General features: G+C 48.0%; 6 protein-coding genes across 6 annotated transcripts; 3 read left to right on the top strand and 3 right to left on the bottom strand.

Annotated features, from left to right (window-relative positions):
• Positions 1-810: 810 nt before the first annotated feature.
• F5891DRAFT_1024144 (P-loop containing nucleoside triphosphate hydrolase protein) lies at positions 811-3,460 on the bottom strand. Its single transcript, XM_041361315.1, has 3 exons — positions 3,288-3,460; positions 2,488-3,233; positions 811-2,433 (listed from the first exon to the last, which is right to left on the bottom strand). Exons 1-3 carry the CDS (start codon positions 3,400-3,402, stop codon positions 955-957), a joined length of 2,340 nt encoding a protein of 779 aa, XP_041228051.1. The 5' UTR covers positions 3,403-3,460; the 3' UTR covers positions 811-954.
• Positions 3,461-3,649: 189 nt separating this feature from the next.
• On the top strand, positions 3,650-10,110 carry F5891DRAFT_1216636 (uncharacterized protein; the record flags this gene model as incomplete). Its single annotated transcript, XM_041369324.1, has 19 exons — positions 3,650-4,033; positions 4,084-4,600; positions 4,649-4,849; positions 4,898-5,014; positions 5,071-5,310; positions 5,364-5,735; positions 5,787-6,085; positions 6,137-6,455; positions 6,505-6,886; positions 6,935-7,623; positions 7,678-8,057; positions 8,114-8,282; positions 8,331-8,434; positions 8,485-8,784; positions 8,835-8,994; positions 9,042-9,478; positions 9,531-9,619; positions 9,667-9,751; positions 9,801-10,110. 19 exons carry the CDS (start codon positions 3,650-3,652, stop codon positions 9,855-9,857), a joined length of 5,301 nt encoding a protein of 1,766 aa, XP_041228050.1. The 3' UTR covers positions 9,858-10,110.
• Positions 10,111-11,257: 1,147 nt separating this feature from the next.
• Positions 11,258-11,754, top strand: F5891DRAFT_949206 (uncharacterized protein; the record flags this gene model as incomplete). The annotated part of the gene is made up of 2 exons (XM_041374856.1): positions 11,258-11,417; positions 11,471-11,754. 2 exons carry the CDS (start codon positions 11,258-11,260, stop codon positions 11,752-11,754), a joined length of 444 nt encoding a protein of 147 aa, XP_041228049.1.
• Positions 11,755-14,382: 2,628 nt separating this feature from the next.
• Positions 14,383-16,535, bottom strand: F5891DRAFT_1172122 (cytosine-purine permease; the record flags this gene model as incomplete). Its single annotated transcript, XM_041365572.1, has 12 exons — positions 14,383-14,738; positions 14,794-14,855; positions 14,911-15,188; positions 15,242-15,287; positions 15,336-15,643; positions 15,682-15,838; positions 15,911-15,966; positions 15,998-16,004; positions 16,071-16,154; positions 16,209-16,298; positions 16,350-16,370; positions 16,501-16,535. 12 exons carry the CDS (start codon positions 16,533-16,535, stop codon positions 14,398-14,400), a joined length of 1,485 nt encoding a protein of 494 aa, XP_041228048.1. The 3' UTR covers positions 14,383-14,397.
• Positions 16,536-17,105: 570 nt separating this feature from the next.
• Positions 17,106-18,514, bottom strand: F5891DRAFT_1163483 (permease for cytosine/purines, uracil, thiamine, allantoin-domain-containing protein; the record flags this gene model as incomplete). The annotated part of the gene is made up of 8 exons (XM_041365320.1): positions 18,455-18,514; positions 18,250-18,406; positions 18,172-18,203; positions 17,903-18,115; positions 17,810-17,855; positions 17,484-17,761; positions 17,369-17,430; positions 17,106-17,305 (listed from the first exon to the last, which is right to left on the bottom strand). Coding segments are annotated over exons 1-8 (1,023 nt in total), but the record flags the coding sequence as incomplete, so codon positions are not given.
• Positions 18,515-20,798: 2,284 nt separating this feature from the next.
• On the top strand, positions 20,799-21,094 carry F5891DRAFT_1024121 (uncharacterized protein; the record flags this gene model as incomplete). The annotated part of the gene is given in 3 exon segments (XM_041361314.1): positions 20,799-20,853; positions 20,867-20,868; positions 20,912-21,094. Coding segments are annotated over 3 exon segments (184 nt in total), but the record flags the coding sequence as incomplete, so codon positions are not given.
• Positions 21,095-21,428: the final 334 nt, after the last annotated feature.

Raw genomic sequence — 21,428 nt, 5'->3', positions numbered from 1 at the left:
GAGCCACATAGAAGTATCTGCCATAGTGATCGTGTAGTAAGGTAAAACTGCTATCAGTAAGAGTGTCCAACAAGACAGCGAGCATGACGGAGTACATCGGCGCAATGATTAGTATAGTAGAATGGTCGTATATTAAATAAAATGGCCGTGAGCTACGTACAATGGCCATGACTGTGATATTATCACCCTTCTGGAACGAGTGAGGATCACTTTACAGGCCGAGGATTTCCGAGTCGGCAGGGTACGAGACACGACCCACATGGGCCGTCGTCTGCATGGGAGGCACGTACTCAGATCTTGATCTCTGACATACGGCAGGAGGCAACGGAGGACGGGCAGCAGCGGCAGGTACAGCAGCGAGGGAAGGCAGAGGGCTCAGGAGGCACGACTGGCAATGAGACCTGAAGAGGCAAAGGAAGAGAATCAGTAGTGACAGGTAGCGGAGTATGGTGGTTTTAACGAAAGTACGGGGAACGTGGATGACGTCGATGAAAACATCCAATGAGTGATGAATGAAGAAAGTACTCAAGTAAATAAACGAATGTGAGATCCAAACGATGGAGAGGCATTGAGTCGACATGGCGAGGTAGTTGGGCGTTTGCTCAGGTGCGTCTGGAGGTGCTTGGTCTGCTTCTACAATGCCGTGAAAGGAGCACGCGGAGGCCATGGTGGTGAAAGAGTAGTTGGGAGGACAACGAGCGATCAATCGATCAGAAAGTGCTCAGATTGATGTCAAGCGCGCATGGCGCTAGACCAAAGTTGGAGGACAGGTGGAGCTCAGGAGTCTGGAGAGTCACGCGAATTGATTCCGCGGGATCAAACGTTCCGCCCTTGCATATTGTAGAAAGAACCGTTTTGAATGCTCTATGATGATATTAATGTGGTGATTTGTAGGCTAATAACGAACGTCGAGTGGTGCATTGTATGCGGTCTACATTAATATTGATCGATCCTTCACTGATTGCCAAACCCGCGTGATCTGTACTCGCGGCGTGGAGCATCATGCGACCATCCTCTCTGTGGTCTGGTCTCCCTCCCATAGCGTGAACCGCGGTACTCTTCGGTATTACCAGAAGGCTCACTGGGATGCACCCACTCTCTCTGTGGCCTGGGCTTCTCCCTTCCATAACGCGCACCTCGATACTCGTCGACGTTGCCAGAAGGGTCATTACCATCCATTTGCTTGTCCCGACGGAAGTTTCCTCTGGGGTTCTCGAAGGACCGGTTGTTCTGCCTGCCCCTTATTTCCCATGAATTTGCAGGTCTCGCAGAAGACCTAGGGTCCCGGTATGATTTTCCGAAATGCTTCGTGCGCCCGTCGTTAAGGCCCATCTTCTGCAGGAAGCCGTCGCTGACATACGGAGGCGTAGGTAAGCCGCATGCATCCGTCGCCCAACTTTTACATCCAGCCAGAATGTCGCCCTTCTGAACTCGCAACTCAGGTGACTTGGGGATATAATAGCCAAGAAGGGAAGCAAAAGTCTCCTTGATGGCTTCTTCGTCGATGTGTTGTAGTAGCGCCGTGATGGTGTTGTTCATTTCTTCCGAGGAAAGGCGTGGTGAAAGCGGCGCGTCGTACATCCTGGGTGCACCCCGCACTGGTCGACCCCTGGCGTCATGTGGTTTAATTGGTACACCCTTGAATACCGCTTGAGGATCAGAGTCGTAGTGAGCTGCGAGGTCCTGGACCTGGCGGGCGAGCTCATCTGAGGTGACTGGCTTCAGCGGAACTTCATTGAGCTGGCAGCTCAGAAAACCGATCTCCCAAGGAAGAAGAACTAGATCTCCACGTCCAACTGTAGAACCTTGGCGACCGGTACGACCGACACGGTGAATGTATTGTTCCGTGGTAGCGGGGACACCGAGCTGGATGACCCGTGTCACCCCTGGATAGTCCACACCTCGTGCAGAGACGTCAGAAGTGACAAGGATCGATGCTCCCGAGTTGTCAGCGCGGAAAGCATCAGAGGCGGCTATGCGTGAGTCCTGTGTGCGCTTAGAGTGAATTTCGTACACCTTGGTGTACGCGCCAGCAGGCAGCACTGCTTTTGAAAGCTCACGAGCGAGTGTCGCGAAAAGCTGTGTCATGCGTGTCGTGGGGAGGAATAATAAGACTTTGCTCTTGCCTGGGTTTGTAAGTTGGTCGTGTGCGAGGAGACGAAGAAAGTGGGGGATCTGTTGAGATGGACTGGGGAGGACGGTGTGATATTGGGGGACGTGTGCATGAACTGGGGATTCACTTTCAGGAACTACGTCAATGAATTTATGGTCCTGAGCAAGAACTGTCTGTGCGACCTGGCGAACGGTCCGAGATAGTGTTGCTGAAAAGAGGAATGTCTGCCTCTCAGATTTAGGTGGCAAATAACTCATAATCGCATCAATGTCATCCCGGAAGCCCATATCGAGAAGCATGTCTGCCTCATCGAATATTACCTAGCCACATACTGGTAAGTAAGGGGATCATACTAAACTCGTCGAAAGACATACCATTTTACATTTGCTGATACCTTTCGCTACATCAGGCTCCGACTGCAGCAAATCACGAAGTCGCCCGGGGGTAGCTACAACAACATCCCTTCGCCCTTTCATGAAGTCGCGCATCTGCATTCGCTTGCTTGCTCCTCCGTAGAATAGTCTAACTTCAAAATCATTGTGATGGGTAGTTAACTTGACAGCAGTGTTGGCAATCTGCGTAGCGAGTTCTCGGGTGGGGCTGATGATAAGGGTACCGACATGTTCTCTGGTAAATTGTCTCCTGGATTGCGCCTCCAGATGCTTGTCTGAAACAAGGCCTGCATCGCGAACCGCCTGCTTACCCCAAGCATGGATGGCATTAACGCGAGCCTCGATAGCTGGAATTAGGAACGCAAAGGTCTTCCCGGTACCAGTTTTTGCCTTGACCAAAAGATCTCGTGGGCGTGTTGGGACGTCGTTCGATGATGATTCAGGAGGTAGTGCAAGCTCTGGAAGAAGCTTTACAACTGCAGCTTGGACGGGGGTCATCGTTTTGAACCGATAAGGATTCTCAATAATAGCACGAAGTGTCGGATAGGATATCGTTCCCTTCATAGATTCCCATGATGGTTGTTCAAGAGAAAGGTTGCCCGCCGGGATACCTGTGGGTGCCGGAGCATTTGCAATATTTTCTTGCAGAGCGACAGAAGAAGGAACAGCTGCTGACGCTGTTGCAGTAGATTCATACTTCCGTGAACAAACACGAGGAATCAAAATGCCTGATAAATCACAGTTATTGCAACTGCATCTGGCTAGAAACCGGATAATCATACCTGCGCATTTGCCTCTGAATGTCGCAAACCCATGACTTTGGCTCTGAAAGGGTTGTGAACGACAGCATGCTCTACTTGAGGCTGTCGTTGCTCGAGCGAGCAGACTGCACGTCATGTACGAGCTATAAGCCTCAAAAATAAGGTATCACGACGTGACGAAATTAATGGTAAGAGGAAGGAAGTTTTTAAGAACCACTTGAATTGGGCTATTTTTCTAAAAAGGAAATCGAAAGCTTCAGGATTCAACAAGTATAAATAACCACTAGTCACATACCCTCAGCCACCATCATCACTTAGTAATCGCAATTATTCACGGTGCGTGCTGCATCTTGCAGCTCCTATTAACTTGTAGATAGCTTAATATGCCGAAGAACACAAAGTCATCAGCAACTTCGGGCACACGCAAGAAGAATGCTCGCAAGGCAGCTGTAGGCGTACCCCCTCCGGAAGTCCTTGTCGTCGCGAAGCAGAAGAAACAGAAAGGACAGAAAAAGGAGCCCCGGAAGAAGGTCTATATTCCTCCCTTTAAGCCAGCCCCACCGCAGCCAGATCCATTGGATACTCTCGGCCTTATACATAGACTTCCACCGGAACTAGTCGTTATTCTTCGATCCTTGGGAAAGAAGGATCCAGTCACGAAGGGACGGGCTCTGGAAGAACTTCAATCAAAATGGATCGATGAAAGTTCAAGGAAGGGGGATGAGAGCGTGGAATGCGATGCACTTGTCACGATGCTGCCAGTCTGGGTGTGTCGTTTGGCAATCATGATCCATATCTTGACATTGACTGTATCTAGTTTCATAGGGCTCCTGTATTCTTCACACATCCTGTCCGCCGGATTCGCCTCTTAGCTGCTGCACTCCATTTTTCATATTTACGGATCCCTGCTGTCCGGGATGCTGCTACCTTCTTTTTGAGAGAGACTGCAACATCTGAGCAAATTGAGACTCTCATGGGTACATGGTGCATGCTCGCTCATGACGTTGACCGTCAGGTGTCTCTGCAAGGACGGAAGTCCTGGTCTAGTATCACCTCTCCAGGCGTAGATGGAGAAACACTAGTAAACTTGGAAACGCTGGCTTCTATCATGGAATTTTTCCAAAGAACTCTTTTGGATCCTCCAGGAGTTCATCTTTACCTCAATCCTCCTGCACCAGTTGCAGCTCCTACTCCAGGCATCAAAAGGCCTAGCGGAAAATTTATTCCCGAAGCCCCTAAAGAAGAACTAGAATCCAAGGTAAATGAAGAGAGTGATCTCGATAGGAATGCTCGCCTTCGTTTTGGTGCACTGAGCGCATTCCGTTGGCTCTTTGGTAAGTTAGGTCAAGGCAACGCTCGTAGTTCTCCTCATAGTTCTATAGATGCTCGCCTTGCCTCCAAGATTATATCTCTAGATGATCTATCTGGGCTGCTATCCAACCCACTGTTTTGGACGTCGTTGTATTACGGTGAGCATGCGCCTTGGATCCCGGACCCTGAAATCCATGGTCTTGGGCATGGGCAACCTCAAGTACGCCAGGCCACGTGGGGACTGTTATCTATGCTACTACAACGTTACAAAGGTGATCTGATAATTATTACTTTTGTTCAAGGCGCTGAGAAATATACAGGCGCTATTAAGCCATTTATTCCCATACTGAGCGTTGTTTTGCTTCGTTCTGCATGGGTCGAGACAGACTCAGGAGTGAGAAATGCTTTGTTCCAGCCGGTCTTAATTTTTCTCAAAGGTAAACTGATTTCAATAGTCTTGGCATCAACCGTTCCCAACTTCATGGTTCTACAGAGTTCCCAAACGCGTGGATTCTTGAAGGGGCATATGACGCAGACAAACAACACGAGGATGGTGATGATTCGGACTCGGATAGCGAGGAGTTTGAAACTAAAACAACTTCCACTCGTAAGGAACATTCTTCTGAGGCATACCGGGAGTTTCTTCAATTCCTTGAACTTGGGTGCGCTGGATCACCTATCAGTGGGTATCCGACGGTCCTTGTTGCTTTGTCGACAATTCCCTCATCCGTATGTTCCTTATTGCGACATGTTGCAATTAGTAATCCGTCTAGCAGGTCATCGCAGCATCCTCTAGGACGGGGATGCCCCTCGACGATTTCTTTACTTCGTTCTGGGCAGCGATTGACGGCCATGCTTTGAGTTCTTTAGAAAGAAAGGTCCCTTCTGCCTCATTCCTTTCGTCTCTCCTGGAATGTTTGGTGTTCTTCTTGAGAAGACTGTTGGGTGGATCCGAGGACCATGGAGCGTTATCTGGATCTGTTTCAGATGGTCTGGTGTCCAATAACACACGTCTACAAGACGTGGCAGATGAACTTGTCAGATCTCAATTCACGCGCATTTGGCAAGAGGTTAAAGCAAGGCGCCTAAGAGCTGACGAGAATGATGTGGGGAAGTTGATAGCCAGTTCGTTACTATCTCTCCATCGCATGAACATCGGTGAGTGTATTACGTCCACCGCCATTTTGATCTAAGACATATTTCTTTCAGATTTTTTCACCACTGCCTGGGATACTGTCTCGAGTGCAATTCTTTCTCAAGATGACGAGAGTCTCTCTCTTATACCTACCGTGCTCCGGACGTTCGTGGATACTTTTGAAACGACAGACCTTCCTGCAGATGTTACACGCACTCTCATAAGCAAATATGTGCAAGAAACTGTTGGGAATTGCGAGACAGTCCTTGCCTCCAATTCGACCAGTGCTGGAGTATCGAAGAACATCGGCGTGGTGATCACACTAATGGAAACCTTTGGATCTCATCTATTCCAGCACACCGACTTCGCTGTGGTATTTAACCCTTCCCTTCTTTGTAAAAGTACAGTTCTTAACTGTTGGCAGAGAATGGATAACATGTTCGTTAACAATGCGCTTCGCATTCTACAAGCTTCTCCTCAGGCGATATCTACGTTCATGTCTCGTCGGAATGACGAGGATCTTTGTGTGGAACTATGGCATGTTCTACTGGTCGATGTCTCCCAACAGATCGACATGTTGTCGTCACTGCTGGACGTGATTGACACCGACATATGTCCTAAATATTTACGGCCCGAGGACGGCGAGTTAGATGACGTCATAGAACACCTGTTCATCGAGGTGCTAAACGGAACTACCTCGACTTTTCGCAGCGATTTGGTAAAGAGGCTCATCCAAGTACAAGGTGAGTCCTCCTTTGGTCTTGGTGTTTTTTTTAATAAACTGTTTTATAGACTTTTTCCTCTCGGAGAACGGGCAAGATATTCTATTCCAGACCCTCGTATCGTCATTATCGTCCACTGTAGACGATATTCTGTACACAACGAATGCGCCGTTCACTGCGCTGGCCACTGTTATAGAGTTCACGCGCATCATGCTCAGCAAGAACCATAAACTTACCAGTGACTCACTGGTATCTGTTCTCCCAAATGTCTTCATCGTAGGATATCTACTACCAGTAACATTCCCCACATTGGAAACGCCTATCATCGATGCCGCACGAGGGGTTTGGAATCTCTGTGTGTCGAAGCCAGACAATGGACTACAGGACGTCCTGAGCGGAATAATTAAAGAGAAATTGAAAGAGCTTTTTCAAGATTGCTCTACTTACATGCGGTTTGTGCGCCTTGCTATGTTTTTGTTGCACTTCTGAACTGTCCATAGACCAGAGGATATTTTGACACTTTCAGGTCATAAACCGAAAGGCATTGTTATCACCCCGCTTGCAGACGTCTTCCCTACACCAGGAGAATTCAACGCAATGATTAACTCGCTTCCATCAGATCCACCAGACCCTAGTCTTGCATTCATCGAGTCCATCATCCCGGCTATCTCGGAGTTTGAGAACCCAACTATCTCTGGCCTGGAGTTCGATTCAAGGGGCTATTCAACATACATCAGGGTTACGTCTGCTCTTTTGGCGTACTTGGGTGACAACCGGAGCATCGCTAAGGAAAATATGTGGGCACTTCGGCACATACTTATACTTGGCCAATACGCGAACGATGCTTTACGTGTCCCCGCAACTCCAAGTGGATTGTTTGGGCCAGATGTATCGCAGTCAGAACTGCGCAAGCTGCTAGGGAAGGTTCACCAACTTTCCACTTACCTCCTGTCTACAGGCGACGATGGTCTTCACAGTCAGGTTACCAGCGCTTGCATATCTAATCGCGCGACAACTTCATCGGATGCTTTGGCGTCTTTTGTCGTGGACATCGTCAACCACGCCAAAAGGGAGGATGCTGTCAGAGATGCACTAGCGTTGCGCTCGGTGTTGAAGCACCTATTTGCGAGCGCTAGCAAAACAGATTCTGACCAATGGTTGGATCTAGCTCGTAGGCTGGAAAAGACAGGTGCGCCACATAGATCACGTCGCAGTCAATATTCACATAATAATACATATGTAGCGCCCCAAACTACTGTGGCCATCCTTGCCAGCATCACTGAATTTGCTCCGGAACCATCGAGAATGGACCGTTACCGCAACGAGATTGCTTCGGATATCCTGGGAGTGCCTGCGAGCAGAGCAAACACGACAGGAGTCGTCCTGCTTCGTCGTCTTGCAGCGACAGCCCCTGATTCTGAGTCTGACGTGGTGTTCCTGCCACAGCAGCGCGCTGTCAATGTCGTGAAGACTTGTCAAGCTTGGATTTCTTCTGACGAAGATATCGATGAAGATGTGGAGAGTGTGATGCCACTTTTGTTCGTCCATTTGTCCCCGATTTTGCAGAACGTTGCTGGGAACCATTGGGAGTTTATCTTTGATGTGGTTGAGAACAACTTAGAGGTGTGTCAACCAGTCGTAACAAGTCGTCGTCATACTCATTGCTGAGTTACGCCCAGACTTGTTCTTTTGCCGATAGCGCAACACTGACGATGTTAGGGAGATCGCTTCGTCTTATCCTTACTATCCAAGATCTGGTCCTGACCAACAAGCCACTGCGCGCAAGCTGGGATGGGAGAAAAGAATCTATTTTGGCGCTTGTCAAGAACTTGGTATCCATGAAACTTGGTCAGTCTCAACTCAAACCAGTAGAGCACGACGCTGAAGTTGCCACAGATAATACCGATCGCTCTGAGCCACGTTCTCTATGCAGGGAACTGGCACTTGCAGTCATCCAAGGGTTGCCTGATGCATTGATGAACGAGAAAACTCTGCCCGAAGTGATATCTTGAATGGTTTTCGCGTGCTTGTGCTGATACTCGATGTCTAGATGTGTCACTTCCTCACTGATCCTTCCTACGAAGTTCAGCGCATGGGGTACAGCCTTTTGCACAAAGCAGCTCGAAAGCGGACCGAATACTTTGTCATCGAATCTGCTGTTGACACAGAAGACAACGTCAGCGCTGAGATACCTGCTGAACTTCTTGCGATTTTGCAATCGAATCTCGCGTTAGCAGAGGGATTCCACGATTCTGAATCAGACAATGTCGAGATGGATTTGTCAGAACTTTACGCAGTTTCCGGTTATCTACTGGCATGGATGATCATGTTCGATCTATTCATCGATGCTGTGAGTACTGATCTAGGGCTAAACCCAGTATTAGCTAACGCACGCTTCAGTCCATCAAAGTCAGGTCGCAGTACTTTAATCGAATGAGGAGCCTTGGTATCATCGGGGATTTCTTCATCCCTAATGTTTTCGATGTTCTCGATCTGTTCAGTGGAAAGAAGAAGGCATTCAAACTTGATATATGGGCAGTCGATGACTTTTTCATTGAACGTCGGTGGTTCTGTCCTGTATCATGTCTTCAAATTAACTTTCTGCAGACTTCGAGCCCGAGAGCGTGCTCAGCCTACGACTCCTGGCCGCTCATATCTATCATCGAGCGCTTCTGACAGTCCCAGCATTAATACGATCCTGGATCTCAGACTGTTCAGACAGACAGCTGTTATCGCGCGTGGTGGACTACACTGCTTCATACTTCTCACCAGGCATTATCAGAGCCGAGCTTGCGCAAGTGCGGCAGGCTGATCCATCGTCAGAACTATATACAACAGAGAATCTCGTCATCAAAGTGTCACCGAGCGCTGGAGAGGTCACGGCCTCCTACACAGTCGATGATCAAGTGTTGGAATTGTCTCTGAGATTGCCAAACGACTGGCCATTGCACCGACTTGACATCCGTGACACGAAGATGGTCGGTGTATCTGAAGATAGATGGAGAGCTTGGGTGCTTGGGGTACAACAAATTGTTTGGCAGCAAGTAAGCGATATTGCATCGATAAATGCTGGTCACTTTAACGCGTTATACACAGAATGGTCGGATTGTTGACGGTCTAACTGTATTCACGAAGAATGTGACCCTTCATTTTGCTGGTCAAGTGGAGTGTGCAATCTGTTACTCGTACGCAAGTCTCTTGTACGATTGTATCGGTGCTTACTTTGGAACAGGATTATCAGCGTCATGGACAGCAGCCTTCCACAAAAGCCTTGCAAGACCTGCAAGAACCGTTTCCATGCAAGTTGCTTGTACAAAGTGAGTATCGGACAACTCGACCCTTCCAACGATCTAAATTGGTCTCCAGTGGTTTAAAAGCAGCCATTCATCAAGCTGTCCGCTTTGCCGATCTGACATACTGTGAAAAACCATGTCTGGTGTCTCGATAGTGAATTGACTCCGAGGATTAGTAAATGACTCGTACTGATATGAAGGCATTCCGATAGGGTTCTTCCTGTATGAAACAATATCAATAGCCTTTGCATGTCAGCCTCCAGGGCTAAGCTGGACCGGGGGATCGATTATGCTTATTGCGATCAGTGGAGATAAACCACCATGATCTAGAGCGTCCAGCCTAAACACCTGACGAGCAGAAGGTCTCCGAGGGACCGTGCCCATCGGACATGCAACGATCCATAGTGGGCGACCCCGCCGTATTCGGAGTGTCCACCACTATCTTGCCGTCTTAACAGATGTTTTAATACACCTTGGACATTCGAGTCAAAGGGAACCCGGGTATAAATGAATACTTCCCAGGTATCGCTTGTTCTTGCGCTTCTTTCCAGAGTCAGATTAGCTAGCGGTCATGGGATATACTCTGGGTAGCCGGAAATTTGAAATTGCAACTGACTCGAACATGCTTATCTCTGGGTGTCATCCATTTCCCGAAGCTTCGTGCCGTGACGCCGTGTTAGAGTCATACTTGCTTGCCACGGGCGCCTGAGTTAACGGGTCTATTGAGCAATACTTGAAGGAAACCTGACACCAAAGTGCATACGTGACCGACTCCAGTTTCGAGTGCGTCGCGACTCGCGAGTCATCAAGTGAAACTCCAGTCGTTCACATGTGCACTTCCCGCCAGTCGAAACAGCCGCAAGTGGGGCCGGCGTCATTACAAATTTGGCTTATTATTAATGTGATGAGGCGATCACCTGCCGTTGATCTAGGTTGATTACAGCAAACGTTTGATTCTTGAGCTATGTCAACGCAGGCTAGACCATGGGATTTACGCAGGAGTGCGTAAGAAAAACAAAAGGACCACCCTTTTTAGCGGGAGCCTGAGACTGAACGGGAAATCCCGACAGGCACTTTCACTGACTATGGCGGCAGTGGTGCCGTTGATTGGCATGGAAGACGCACAGCTGTATGGGAATGCGGATCTCATCTTACACGACTTCAGCGCTTTATATGCCAAGTTGCCAACGCTGTCAGCTGGGAACCAGAGGGCAGACTGTACTTGTCTCGATGCAGGTTAGTCCCGTGCCGTAGCAGCAGGTTCCCGGAGTGCTCTTGTGATGCCTTTGCTTCTGGCCTTGCGGCTTCCATAATTAGCACTCCGATCATAAAGAGGCTTTCTGTTTGAAACCTCACCGCTTTGAGGTTATCTCCTCATTGTCGGAGCATGTAGGTACAAAGCGTATTCTTCGGCTGTCTATAAAGGTTTTGTTTACCGTTCCAGCCATGTGTTCCTTGCTTTCCTCGCTGCCACCATTTCTCGCACCTCCCGTGGATCCAGATTCCTGTCCATTCCATTGTCCTTTGTCCATGACTACTGCTGCACTCACTTACAGTGCCGATGCGCACATCCAGTCGGCATCCTCAATAACATTTGCCACTCCCTCAATGTTGACACAAGAATTTCATCTTGAAACCGATCCACGTTTCGCGTTCGCGCGCGTGAAGGGCGATATATGTCTAGTCCAATGTGCGTTCTCACCATTCACAATACCTGATCGCAGCCTGATACAATCTACGTAGTGCATCCAATCCAATCCGAGACATCACGCGAATCTTTAGGGATCATCGTTTTTCGTCACGAGTTCGTGTCCATCTTTCGGTATTCCCATGACCTACGCGTGTCCCCCGAGGACATTCGTGTTCTCGAGCTTCTTGACGAAGACCGAATACGCTACGAGGAAGACAACGGCACTGTCTTCCTGGCAAAGGATCTTATGGCTCAACTTCGAAGGATGATTGATGCAAGTAACATGATCAGACTGCAAAGGGGAAGATACCGGGGGTACAGAAGACGGTCAAATTAGGTGGTCGCAGGTGACCAGAGACTCGATATTCATGGTTTGAACAGTACAATATATCACATGTAAGTATTCGCATATTTATGGGCTGGCTAGCTGTGTGTTTGTATACCCTATGTAGCATTATGGTAATTGTACTCGCATCGACGACGGACGCTTGTCCTGATTTGACAAGTTCATCGCAGCTCAGCTCGACCTTCACTAATCCTCCAAGATTGCGATGCGCCACAGCACGGCCGTCCACGTGCGAGACATGTGTCGTCGGCAAACTTTACAGTTGTCGATCGTCGAATCAATTATGCGGAGCGGGTTAGCTGCAAGCCCTAAAGCCGATTGTTGTCCTCCGCAAGAATAGGAAACGCATCACTGGGTTCCGGGTGTGGGGAACGTCAGTATCAATGACATCTTTATCCTACGCAAAAGGGATGTGTGGCCGTTGCGGCCACTTCCTCCAGTATAGAAACCCAGCTCCAAGTGATGGCTCCTCTGAGGTCAGCAGGAGGGGGAAGGAGTAGATATTTACCCTCTCCCAGGCGCAAATCCCGAAAAAGCGATCAGTTGATCGTCGAGGATTTGTGATACCAGAGGGAAAAGCCGAACATCGCCGGTCAGATGATCGTCGAGAATTTGTTATACTCAATCAAGTTGTGTGGCCGGGTCAAAGGCAATCACACGGGAGACAGCTTTATAACGGGTTAAAAAAAGACTACGAGCAAGGACTGCACCGAACGAATGACCTGCCATAATCGGGCTCGCGGGTCCGAGTGCTTAGTGCTCAATCACGGCTTCCTTTGGACACGCGACTTGTCACGGTTTGCCTTGAGAAATGCGATGGACGGTCCGGATGACTTGCTCTAATTCCGCTCTATGGCCCGGACTCAGGCTATACATGCCGGAGACTGACATAATTTTTGGACTGTTCGTCTAGATTTATCCAGCTTCGATAGGTGAACAATACTGGAACGATAATTTGTGGGAACTTGGCGTACCATAATTCTGACCATTGTAAAAGTCTCTTTGAATTCCGTCCTCGACGTTGGCATTAATGCGAGACTGAGAGTGTGTCACATCTCGATGTTCAATTGCATCATATAGCCACGTGAGGAGAACTCTCGATCTTACCAAATGGGGAAGGCCACCCGGTGGTAGTGAACTTTGTCTTCGACTCGACTTCAGCTGTAACTTTGCCTTGCGGTAATTTGTGCGTTACGACTTATGGCATAAATTGGACATGTCATATACGTAAAGTCAGTCTATGGCCTTACCATCTTGAACTCGCAGGGGACAAGGTATTCACCTGTTTCTCAAGGTTCTCTCTCTTTTTGCGGCATGTTCCAACTTGACAGTATAACCCGGTAACTTGTGGCATTTTCGACATCAGCTGAGTATTTCATGCGATTTGATCGATGGTCAACCTATCGTACAGTGGGTTTAAAGCAATAAAATGAATAGAGGCTCAACTGCTTGCTGACTATGAGTAGACGAGACTAGGACGGACAGGCTCGCTGCATTAGGCCACCTTGTACCTGGTGGCTACGCCAAGTAACTTTTGACTGCCACAGCATGCGCCGCATACAAGCAAGGCTGGTTGATATACCCCTTCGTGTTTGCCACATATAGGTCGGGTGTCTGTGGCAGCCCTCCAAATACGTGTTTCGTCATATTACACGTGTCACGCCACAAACAATCTGCCAGATCTCAGAATTCAATACCCAGCAGTAACGCAGTAACGTAAACACAGCATCCTGCCGTACAAGCCCTTTTGAACTGGATCTCCCTGAAATGGCATACTGACACGATACTATGCAACATTTTCTTGTCTTCTATTCTGGTTGCATCCATTCCTTTCTAACATGAAGCGGTAATTTCTTTTGTCCCACACGAAAGTGATTGATGGCATCACAACAATAGGCCGTAAGTGCTGTATCGGGCGGTGCTAACACATTGTCGCAATGATGTCCACCATATGTGATGTCATGCCCTCCATGCATTTCACGTACATTGTTCATATTGGCGGTCGAACGATGTACAGGGTCGTGCACCAGCGAACGAGCAAATGAACACGCTGATTATTCCTCGCGACAACGGTAGACTCCGAGACATTCCCCTGGGCAGCCATGCGCATGTATACTCCAAAGTGGAGGATTACCAATATTAAGCTCAAGCTGTTGGTGCGTCATTCAATCAAGCGCTTCGAGAGTTCGTAGCGTCGTGCTCACACCCCGTTTCATCCTGTACCAGCGCCCCATTCTCTTGGCTATTCGTGGCCGTTTGACCAAGATAGCGAAGGTGAGCGGGCAGAGGTTGTGACATCGACACTAGAACCTGGCTATTGAAGAGTACCACGGATGTGGCATTCTATATCGAGCACATTTTGCAGTGATGGCCCTCCCATTATACCAGTGATTTCGCTAATCCGTGTACTTACAAGTAGTTCAAAGTTTCGCAGCGACAAGAGTCTCCGTCGTCACGTCATGCGTGATTGCATGATCCAGCGTGGAGTAAGTATATACGTCGCCGTTATCGAGTATTCAAGTTGCCGGAAGAATTGAGGCCTCGAAGTTGGCACCAACCAACAAATAACCTGTCTCTTGTAAATTGTAATGTCAAAGGGTAATCGAAGACGACTGACGTACACGTTGATAAGTCCTAGTAAGGATCTGATTTACCCATCTTCTTGTGCAACATTTGCTCGAACCTCCTCGCCAACGCATAGGTAATAACTCCTACCACAAACCCTACGAACACACCAACATCTCCACTGCCCTGCCTCGCTACTGGTCCTACATACCAAGCTTGTGACATGAATGGAACAAGAGCTCCACATGCACACACGAAGGCCACTACCGCGGGGATACCGCTAGGCAAGAGAGCGTATGAAGCCCAAATCGTAATGGGGTATTGGTCCTCGGAAAATGATGCTCGTCGGAATAACATATGCTCTGTGAGTATTATCGCAGAGAATATTGATGACCAATATCCAATGATGTCTGAGAAAGCAGCGTGTTAGCGCTAGCAATAGATATCGATGTTTGGGACATGTACTAAGGACGTCGACAAAGGTAGCATAGAACCTTTTGGCGCCAATAATGGCCACTGGTATGAGGCTTGAATCCAAATCATGAGCATCACTTGGGTTTGCATCGACTGGATGATACTCACATTCCCTCTGACAGGAGGATATATACCCATCTAGGCACCGCAGCAAACCAGGTAGCAATAGCCATGAAACTGTTGCTGAACGTATATATCGGTAGTGCACAGGCACTGGAGATGCTGAGAGCGACCAAAGCAGTTAGGATTTTTCCAAATGCGCCTGTAGGTAGCAAGACGCTGTGGAGCAAACCACCGACAGAAGAGCTGTTATCAAATCCTACGTTCCAAGCAGGCACACTCGGAGCTGCTGCTGCGAATGCGGCACCCAGAACCTGACCAGTCACCTTTTCAAAAGAAAATTGTCAAAATGTAACTGATACGGACATAAAAGGCTTACATTAGATACGAAGAACCCGAGATATGTGTAAATAAAAATTCTCGCACTATCGAAATGTCAAGTAGAGTCCTGGTGGTGACCTGGGAAAGCTCACGAAGAAGCATCGGGGCTATGGTATACGCCATAATCAGGGATCATGGGACACCAGCCAATAATGTTAGATGCGAGAAAGGACGCAAAAGACATGATATTAGCAGGTGTTGCTGGAGGGACGGGAGCCGATAGGTTTTCGCGTAGTTGTGGATAACCGACAGCCAACATGGCGATAAAAGCAATCACATTCGGGATCCAGGCGACGCTTTCGTACCTATGAATCAAACATTCGCTCATATTCTGGATGACTGGCGTTGAAATGTTCCCACCAATGGATGACGCGGTATCCACAGAAAGTGACCTTAAAATCTGTCATTTTTTGCGCAGCAGGAGGAATTCTGACATACCACAAGAGATATGATACCGAGGATGACGATACCAAGAGTATCATCAAGCTGAGAAGACAAGCTAGCTATCGTTTGTCCGCCAATAATGCAGTTCAGAATAAGGAAGCCTTCCAAGGAGAAAACATTCAGAATGGCCGGTATGATGGCACCAAAATACCTTGATATTCGTCAGGTAATGATACCGGCAATCGGAAAAAGTGACTTGCCCCCATGAGAACCTTGCTTGTACCATAGCTCGCATGCCAAGCTTTGGCCCGAAAACAGCACTAGCGCATTATGAGGTCCCTATAAATGTGCAAAGAATAGAAAGACTCACAAGAATCCTGGCAACAAACAACATCTAGCTGAAAGTAAATCGCTGCAGATCGAGATTTTGTGAATTGACTTACACCAGGTCAACAGTGACGATGATAGCTATGGAGTCGCGAACTCCCAGGGAAAAGAATGCAGGGCCAGCGGCTCCACTGCTGAATCTGCAGGTGTTAGATGGATCAGCGAATTGCACCAGAATAGTACTGAAAACGCACCCCAGGATGTTCATGCAAGGGGAGAACCAGATGAAAAATAACTGGTACCATCGAGTGTCGAGACGTTCATCTGCAGGCACCGGTGCGATACTTGTCCAAGAATCAGCAAAAAATGATAAGACAGGTGTCACAACAACTCACCCACGAGTTTCAATTCCATACCTAGAAAGTAACTGAGTAGTACGTCTGATGAACCCTACCTGATCCGAGCGATCATTGTCCTCCACACTATCATCCCTGGTACGCTCAGCATCAGAGGACACACTGGGTCTGGAATGGCAGTTCAACGGACCTGTCCTGTTTCCGCTCCGTCGTGTAAGACTGCATTGAGGGAGTATCGATTGACCGGATTCAGTTTGGTCGACGTGCAACGGCGTCAGTGAACCTGAGTGCCAGATGAGTCGGGCGCCTATTCCTATTAGTACTGAATGTTTTTAGTAGGCGAAAGTAAAGCGAGTGGGATCCGACCCGGGATACTGGCACGTCAAAACAGCATGATCTTTAATAGATCAATCAAGCTTCTCGATCTGTGTCACTCCCAGGGCCTAAGCCTTCAAGTTGGGAACGACGCAGTATGATTCAGTGAACATACCTCTGATAGTAGTAGTAGTACTGCATGTCACACATGTTCCTCGGCCGGAGTTCACGGGTACACCGTGACTCATGACACGTTGATATCGTAAACTAGCATTCAATTGTCATTTCCTATTTTATCTCTTCAATATACACGCATACCGTTTACCTTAAAAACAACTACTACTAGGCATCCGACTTATTCATCTTTTTGTACCACAATTTTTCGAAACCCCTTGCCAATGTGTATGTGATAGCCCCCACCACAAACCCTACGTATACCCCAACATCACCGCTACTATGCCTGGCCACTGATCCTACATACCAAGCCTGCGACATGAATGGAATAAGGGCTCCACAGCCGCACGCGAAGGCCACGACCGCGGGAATACCACTAGGCAAAAGAGTATACGAAGCCCAAGTCGTGATAGGATATTGATCCTCAGAAAACGAGGCTCGCCGAAATAACACGTGTTCTGTAAGAATAATTGCAGCAAATACTGACGACCAGTATCCGATGAGATCTGAAACCAAGGGGTCAACATTTTAGTGATAGTGACAGATATCGCGATATTCGGGACTCGTACCGAGGATGTCAACGACAGTGGTATAGAACTTTTTGGCGCCAATAATGGCTACTGGTATCAGACTTCAGCACAAATAATGAGTATCACAGGAATTCAGGACACTGAAGATACTTACACTGCTTCAGAGATGAGAATATATATCCATCTAGGTATTGCAGCAAACCACGGAGCGATAGTCATGAAACTGGTGCTAAACGTATACATGTTTGGTGCACAAACGCTGGGTATACTGAGAGCCACCAGAGTGATAAGAATTTTTCCAAATGCGCCTGTAGGTAGCAGCACACTGTATAACAAGCCACCGACGGAGGAGCTGTTGTTAAATCCTGCATTCCAAACAGGCACGTTGGGAGCTGCGGCCGCGAATGCAGCACCGAGTGTATGGCAAGCCACCTTTTCAAGATGTTACTATGATGCTGGTAACAGTACGTTGGGACTTACACTAGAAGTGAAAAACGCGAGATACGTGTAAAGAAAAAGTCTTGCACTATAAGGATGTTAACGAGAGCCCATGGGTGGTCTGAGGGAGCTCACGAAGAAGCAGCAGGGCTGTGGTATACACCATAGTCGGGGGTCACGGTACAGTAGCTGATAATGCTAGCTGTGAGGATAGACGAAAAAGAGATAACCTCAGCGACAGTTGCTTGAGAAACAGGAGCTGATTGGTTATCGCGTAGTTGTGGATAACCGACACCCAGCATGGTGATAAAAACAATCACATTTGGAATCCAGGCGATACTTTCGTACCTAGAATGAAAATTGTATCACAATTATATGGATAGTACGTGGTTAAGTGATCCCACCAATGAATGATGCGGTATCCACAGAAAGTGACCTGTGAAGGTTAACATTTTGATGCGAAACCAACAAATTTGACGTACCACAAGAGTTATGACAGCAATGATAACAATACCAAGAGTATCATCGAGGTGAGAAGACAGACTTGCAAGTGCTTGTCCACCAACGATGCAGTTCAGGACAAGGAAGCCTTGCAAGGAGAAAACATTCAAGACGGCCGGTATGATGGCACCAAAATACCTTGATATTTGTCAGGCAACGATACTGGCAATCGGAAAAACGACTCGCCCCCATGAGAACCTTGCCTGTACCATAGCTCGCATGCCAAGCTTTGGCCCAAAAACAGCACTATACATTCATCAGTCCCAAGAAACGTCCAGATAATAATAGTTAAGCTCACGAGAACGCAGGCAACAAGCAGACCCTAGTTATAATTCACACCAGTTTATTGTCGCACAAACTATTGGCACTTACACCAGGTCAACAACAACAATGATGATGATAGAATCATTAACTCCCAGGGAAAAAAACGCAGGTCCCACAGTGCCAGTGCTGAATCTGTAGGTGTCAAGTGACTCAGCAGATAGCAAGAGAGTCGAAAGTTGAGTCAGGACTCAAAACGCACGTCCCGATATTCATATTAACAGAAAACCATACGAAGAACATTTGGTACCATCGAGTCTCTATGCGTTCCTCTGCTGGTACCGGGGCAATGCTGATCCGAGTAACAGACATAAATGCTTTCAAGTTAGACATTGGAGATATCATAACGACACCATCTCACTCACCCATGAGTTTCAATTCCACACCGAGAAAGTGACTGGGTGGCACGTCTGAGAAACCCTGTATAATACTGACCACCCTCCAGATCATTGCCCACAGGCTTATCAGAGGCCAAATCCGGTGTCACAAAACTGGAGCGGGACTCTCCCTGTTTCTGTTCCACAAACTCGGACTGCATTGTGTGAGCTATGATTGACCTGAATTTCCTGCTTGGATGTACGCGTCGTGAGGGTAGTACCAGCTGGGTTCTAGTTGCCGTTATGCCGCAGTTGTCTTGAAGTTTGGAGCATTCTTAAATCGGATCCGGTTTGATGAAAGCATCTCCTAACGACCAATGCTATGATGTCAGCGCTTCTGAGTACCTGGAACCCGGAAGAAACAGGACCGGGTGGCTCACAGGTCAGAAACGCAGCAAGTAATTTTTAAGATCATAATAGTGCATTTACTTTGCAAACGATGATGCGACATACATGCTGACTAAGCTACTAATGAGAGCTCTGTCGGAAATTTCTAATTTTGGTTGGCATATCTTAAAATAGCTTGAAAGGCCTCAATATGTCGGCAGCATTGCGGTCCGGTTGCAAGGGATCCCGAAATCTATGGAAGCTGCTTGGAAGCCATAGGGGCTGTCTTCCAAGACAGTCACAAGATCATTCCAACACAAGGTCCCAATTGAGAAGAGAAACAAAAGCACCCCAGGCCATTGCAAGTCACGTGATATTGCTCCAAGCATTTCAATTCAATTCAAGGACTTTTATTGGGGTTTAACTTGTTTGACCTAGTTGAATCTAGGGATCCACACGGGTACGGGTAACCTGCGTGGGTCATGGGTACGGGTACGGGTCAGAGTCTCGAGTACCTGTGACCCGCGTGGGTACTGCTGAGCGTGCTTACAAATATTTGTGTTCACCACCGCTCGACTCTCATCTCATGACAACCACCAATATCAGCACCCGATTTCCAGCCTTCATAGTGCTGCCGCAGTCCGGTTCCGAACCTCGGTTCGAACCTGAACCTTTCCGAACCGGACGCATGGTCCGGTCCAAGGTTCGGCCAAGACTCAGAACCGAACCTTTCCAGAGGTTCGGGGTTCGGGCTGGTAGTGAATAGGTTCGAACGGGTTCGAACCTCTCAATTTTTGTACGCTTTACACTTTTTTAAAAAGATGTAAGTATTTACTATGTGTCAATATATGCAAATGCATGTGTCTGCAACCCGCGCAGGTTTGAGCCGGGTGAAATTGACGCGGTCCTCTGTCGCGCCTGCCGCAGTCGTGACGCGCTGTGACACAGTACTGCACCGTCACAACATGTTCAAACACTAGGTATCTTATGTCGCTATATGAATTCCAAACACTTTGAACTCTTGCTAATGATTAATATAGGTAAGTACTACTTGGGAATGTTATGAGCCATGCTGATCAAAGTCGTTGCTTATTGTTCGCAGGAAGTGAGTATGTCAAGATTTTCGAGCTCGAACCATTCTGATCCAAATCGTTGGCGGACCAGGCCACCGTTCCTCGTTCGAACAAGAGCCGTGCTGATCCAAGACGTTGGCCACCGTTCGCAGGTCGTGAGTGTGTCGATCCTCGTTCGAGCAACAGCCATGCTGATACAAGTCGTTGCCCACCGTTCGCAGTTCGTGAGTCTGTCGGTCTTCGTTCGAGCTCAAGCTATGCCGCAAGTTACCGTGTTCATCCTCGAGGGTCTCAGGTGGAGACCTGTCAGGGGTAGCTGATGGGATTAGTGTCACAGTGGCTGCTATTGGAGGTACGTCTTATTTCAGTTGTGATGATGCGATAATGGACGACCACCTTTCACTACAGGCTTTGCGCATCGCGCGACGATGCAGGTCGTGTGCGCGGTGATCACTGATCTCAAGTTTTTCACTTTTGGTTTTGGCCGCCGGTGAGTGGTATCGTTCATCTTTCCACCTTTTCTCATGCCTTACTTGAAAATACTAGAGTGTGTCCTGGTCAACATGTCGCGAATCGGTCCATCTTCATCAATACGGCTGTTATTCTCTGGGCTTTCCGCCTTTCAGAGAATCCTGCAGCGAAGATTGACACGCTTGCAATCTCGAATACTGCAACCGTACATGCTGCTGCGTTTGAGATATGTTTAGAGAAGAGGATCGATGAGAATGTGATCAGGGAACTATGTGCACCGGGCAAATAAAATGTGTTTATTTTAGAAACTTGAATTCAATCTTTGTACAAAGAAGTTCTCCTTGCGTTAGAGTCTTTTCGTTGTCTGTCCGACTCGAATTACATGACAACTCATGGTCTCGAGCCTATACAACCACAGATGGTCCAAGCTTAGTCGAACCTGGTTCGAACGCGAACCGGACCCTCCCGAACGCGTTCGGTGACGTTCGGTCCAGGGTTCGACCAAATGGCTGAACCGAACCTATGGTTCGGTTCGGCGTTCGGAAAATTTGCCCCAAGAACCGAACCGAACCGGACTTCGGCAGCACTAAG

Source organism: Suillus fuscotomentosus (assembly GCF_016647785.1).
Source record: "Suillus fuscotomentosus strain FC203 chromosome Unknown F5891scaffold_17, whole genome shotgun sequence".
Lineage (NCBI taxonomy): Eukaryota > Fungi > Basidiomycota > Agaricomycetes > Boletales > Suillaceae > Suillus > Suillus fuscotomentosus.
This window is presented reverse-complemented; position numbering and strand designations above follow the sequence as displayed.

What these genes read in the sequence shown, in the direction of transcription:
- F5891DRAFT_1024144 (XM_041361315.1), bottom strand. Translation starts at nt 3,402, where the DNA reads ATGACGTGCAGTCTGCTCGCTCGAGCAACGACAGCCTCAAGTAGAGCA. An exon ending in ATTCAGAGGCAAATGCGCAG is followed by an intron (nt 3,234 to 3,287) that starts GTATGATTATCC and finishes GTGATTTATCAG; the next exon opens with GCATTTTGATTCCTCGTGTT. An exon ending in GTATCAGCAAATGTAAAATG is followed by an intron (nt 2,434 to 2,487) that starts GTATGTCTTTCG and finishes GTATGTGGCTAG; the next exon opens with GTAATATTCGATGAGGCAGA.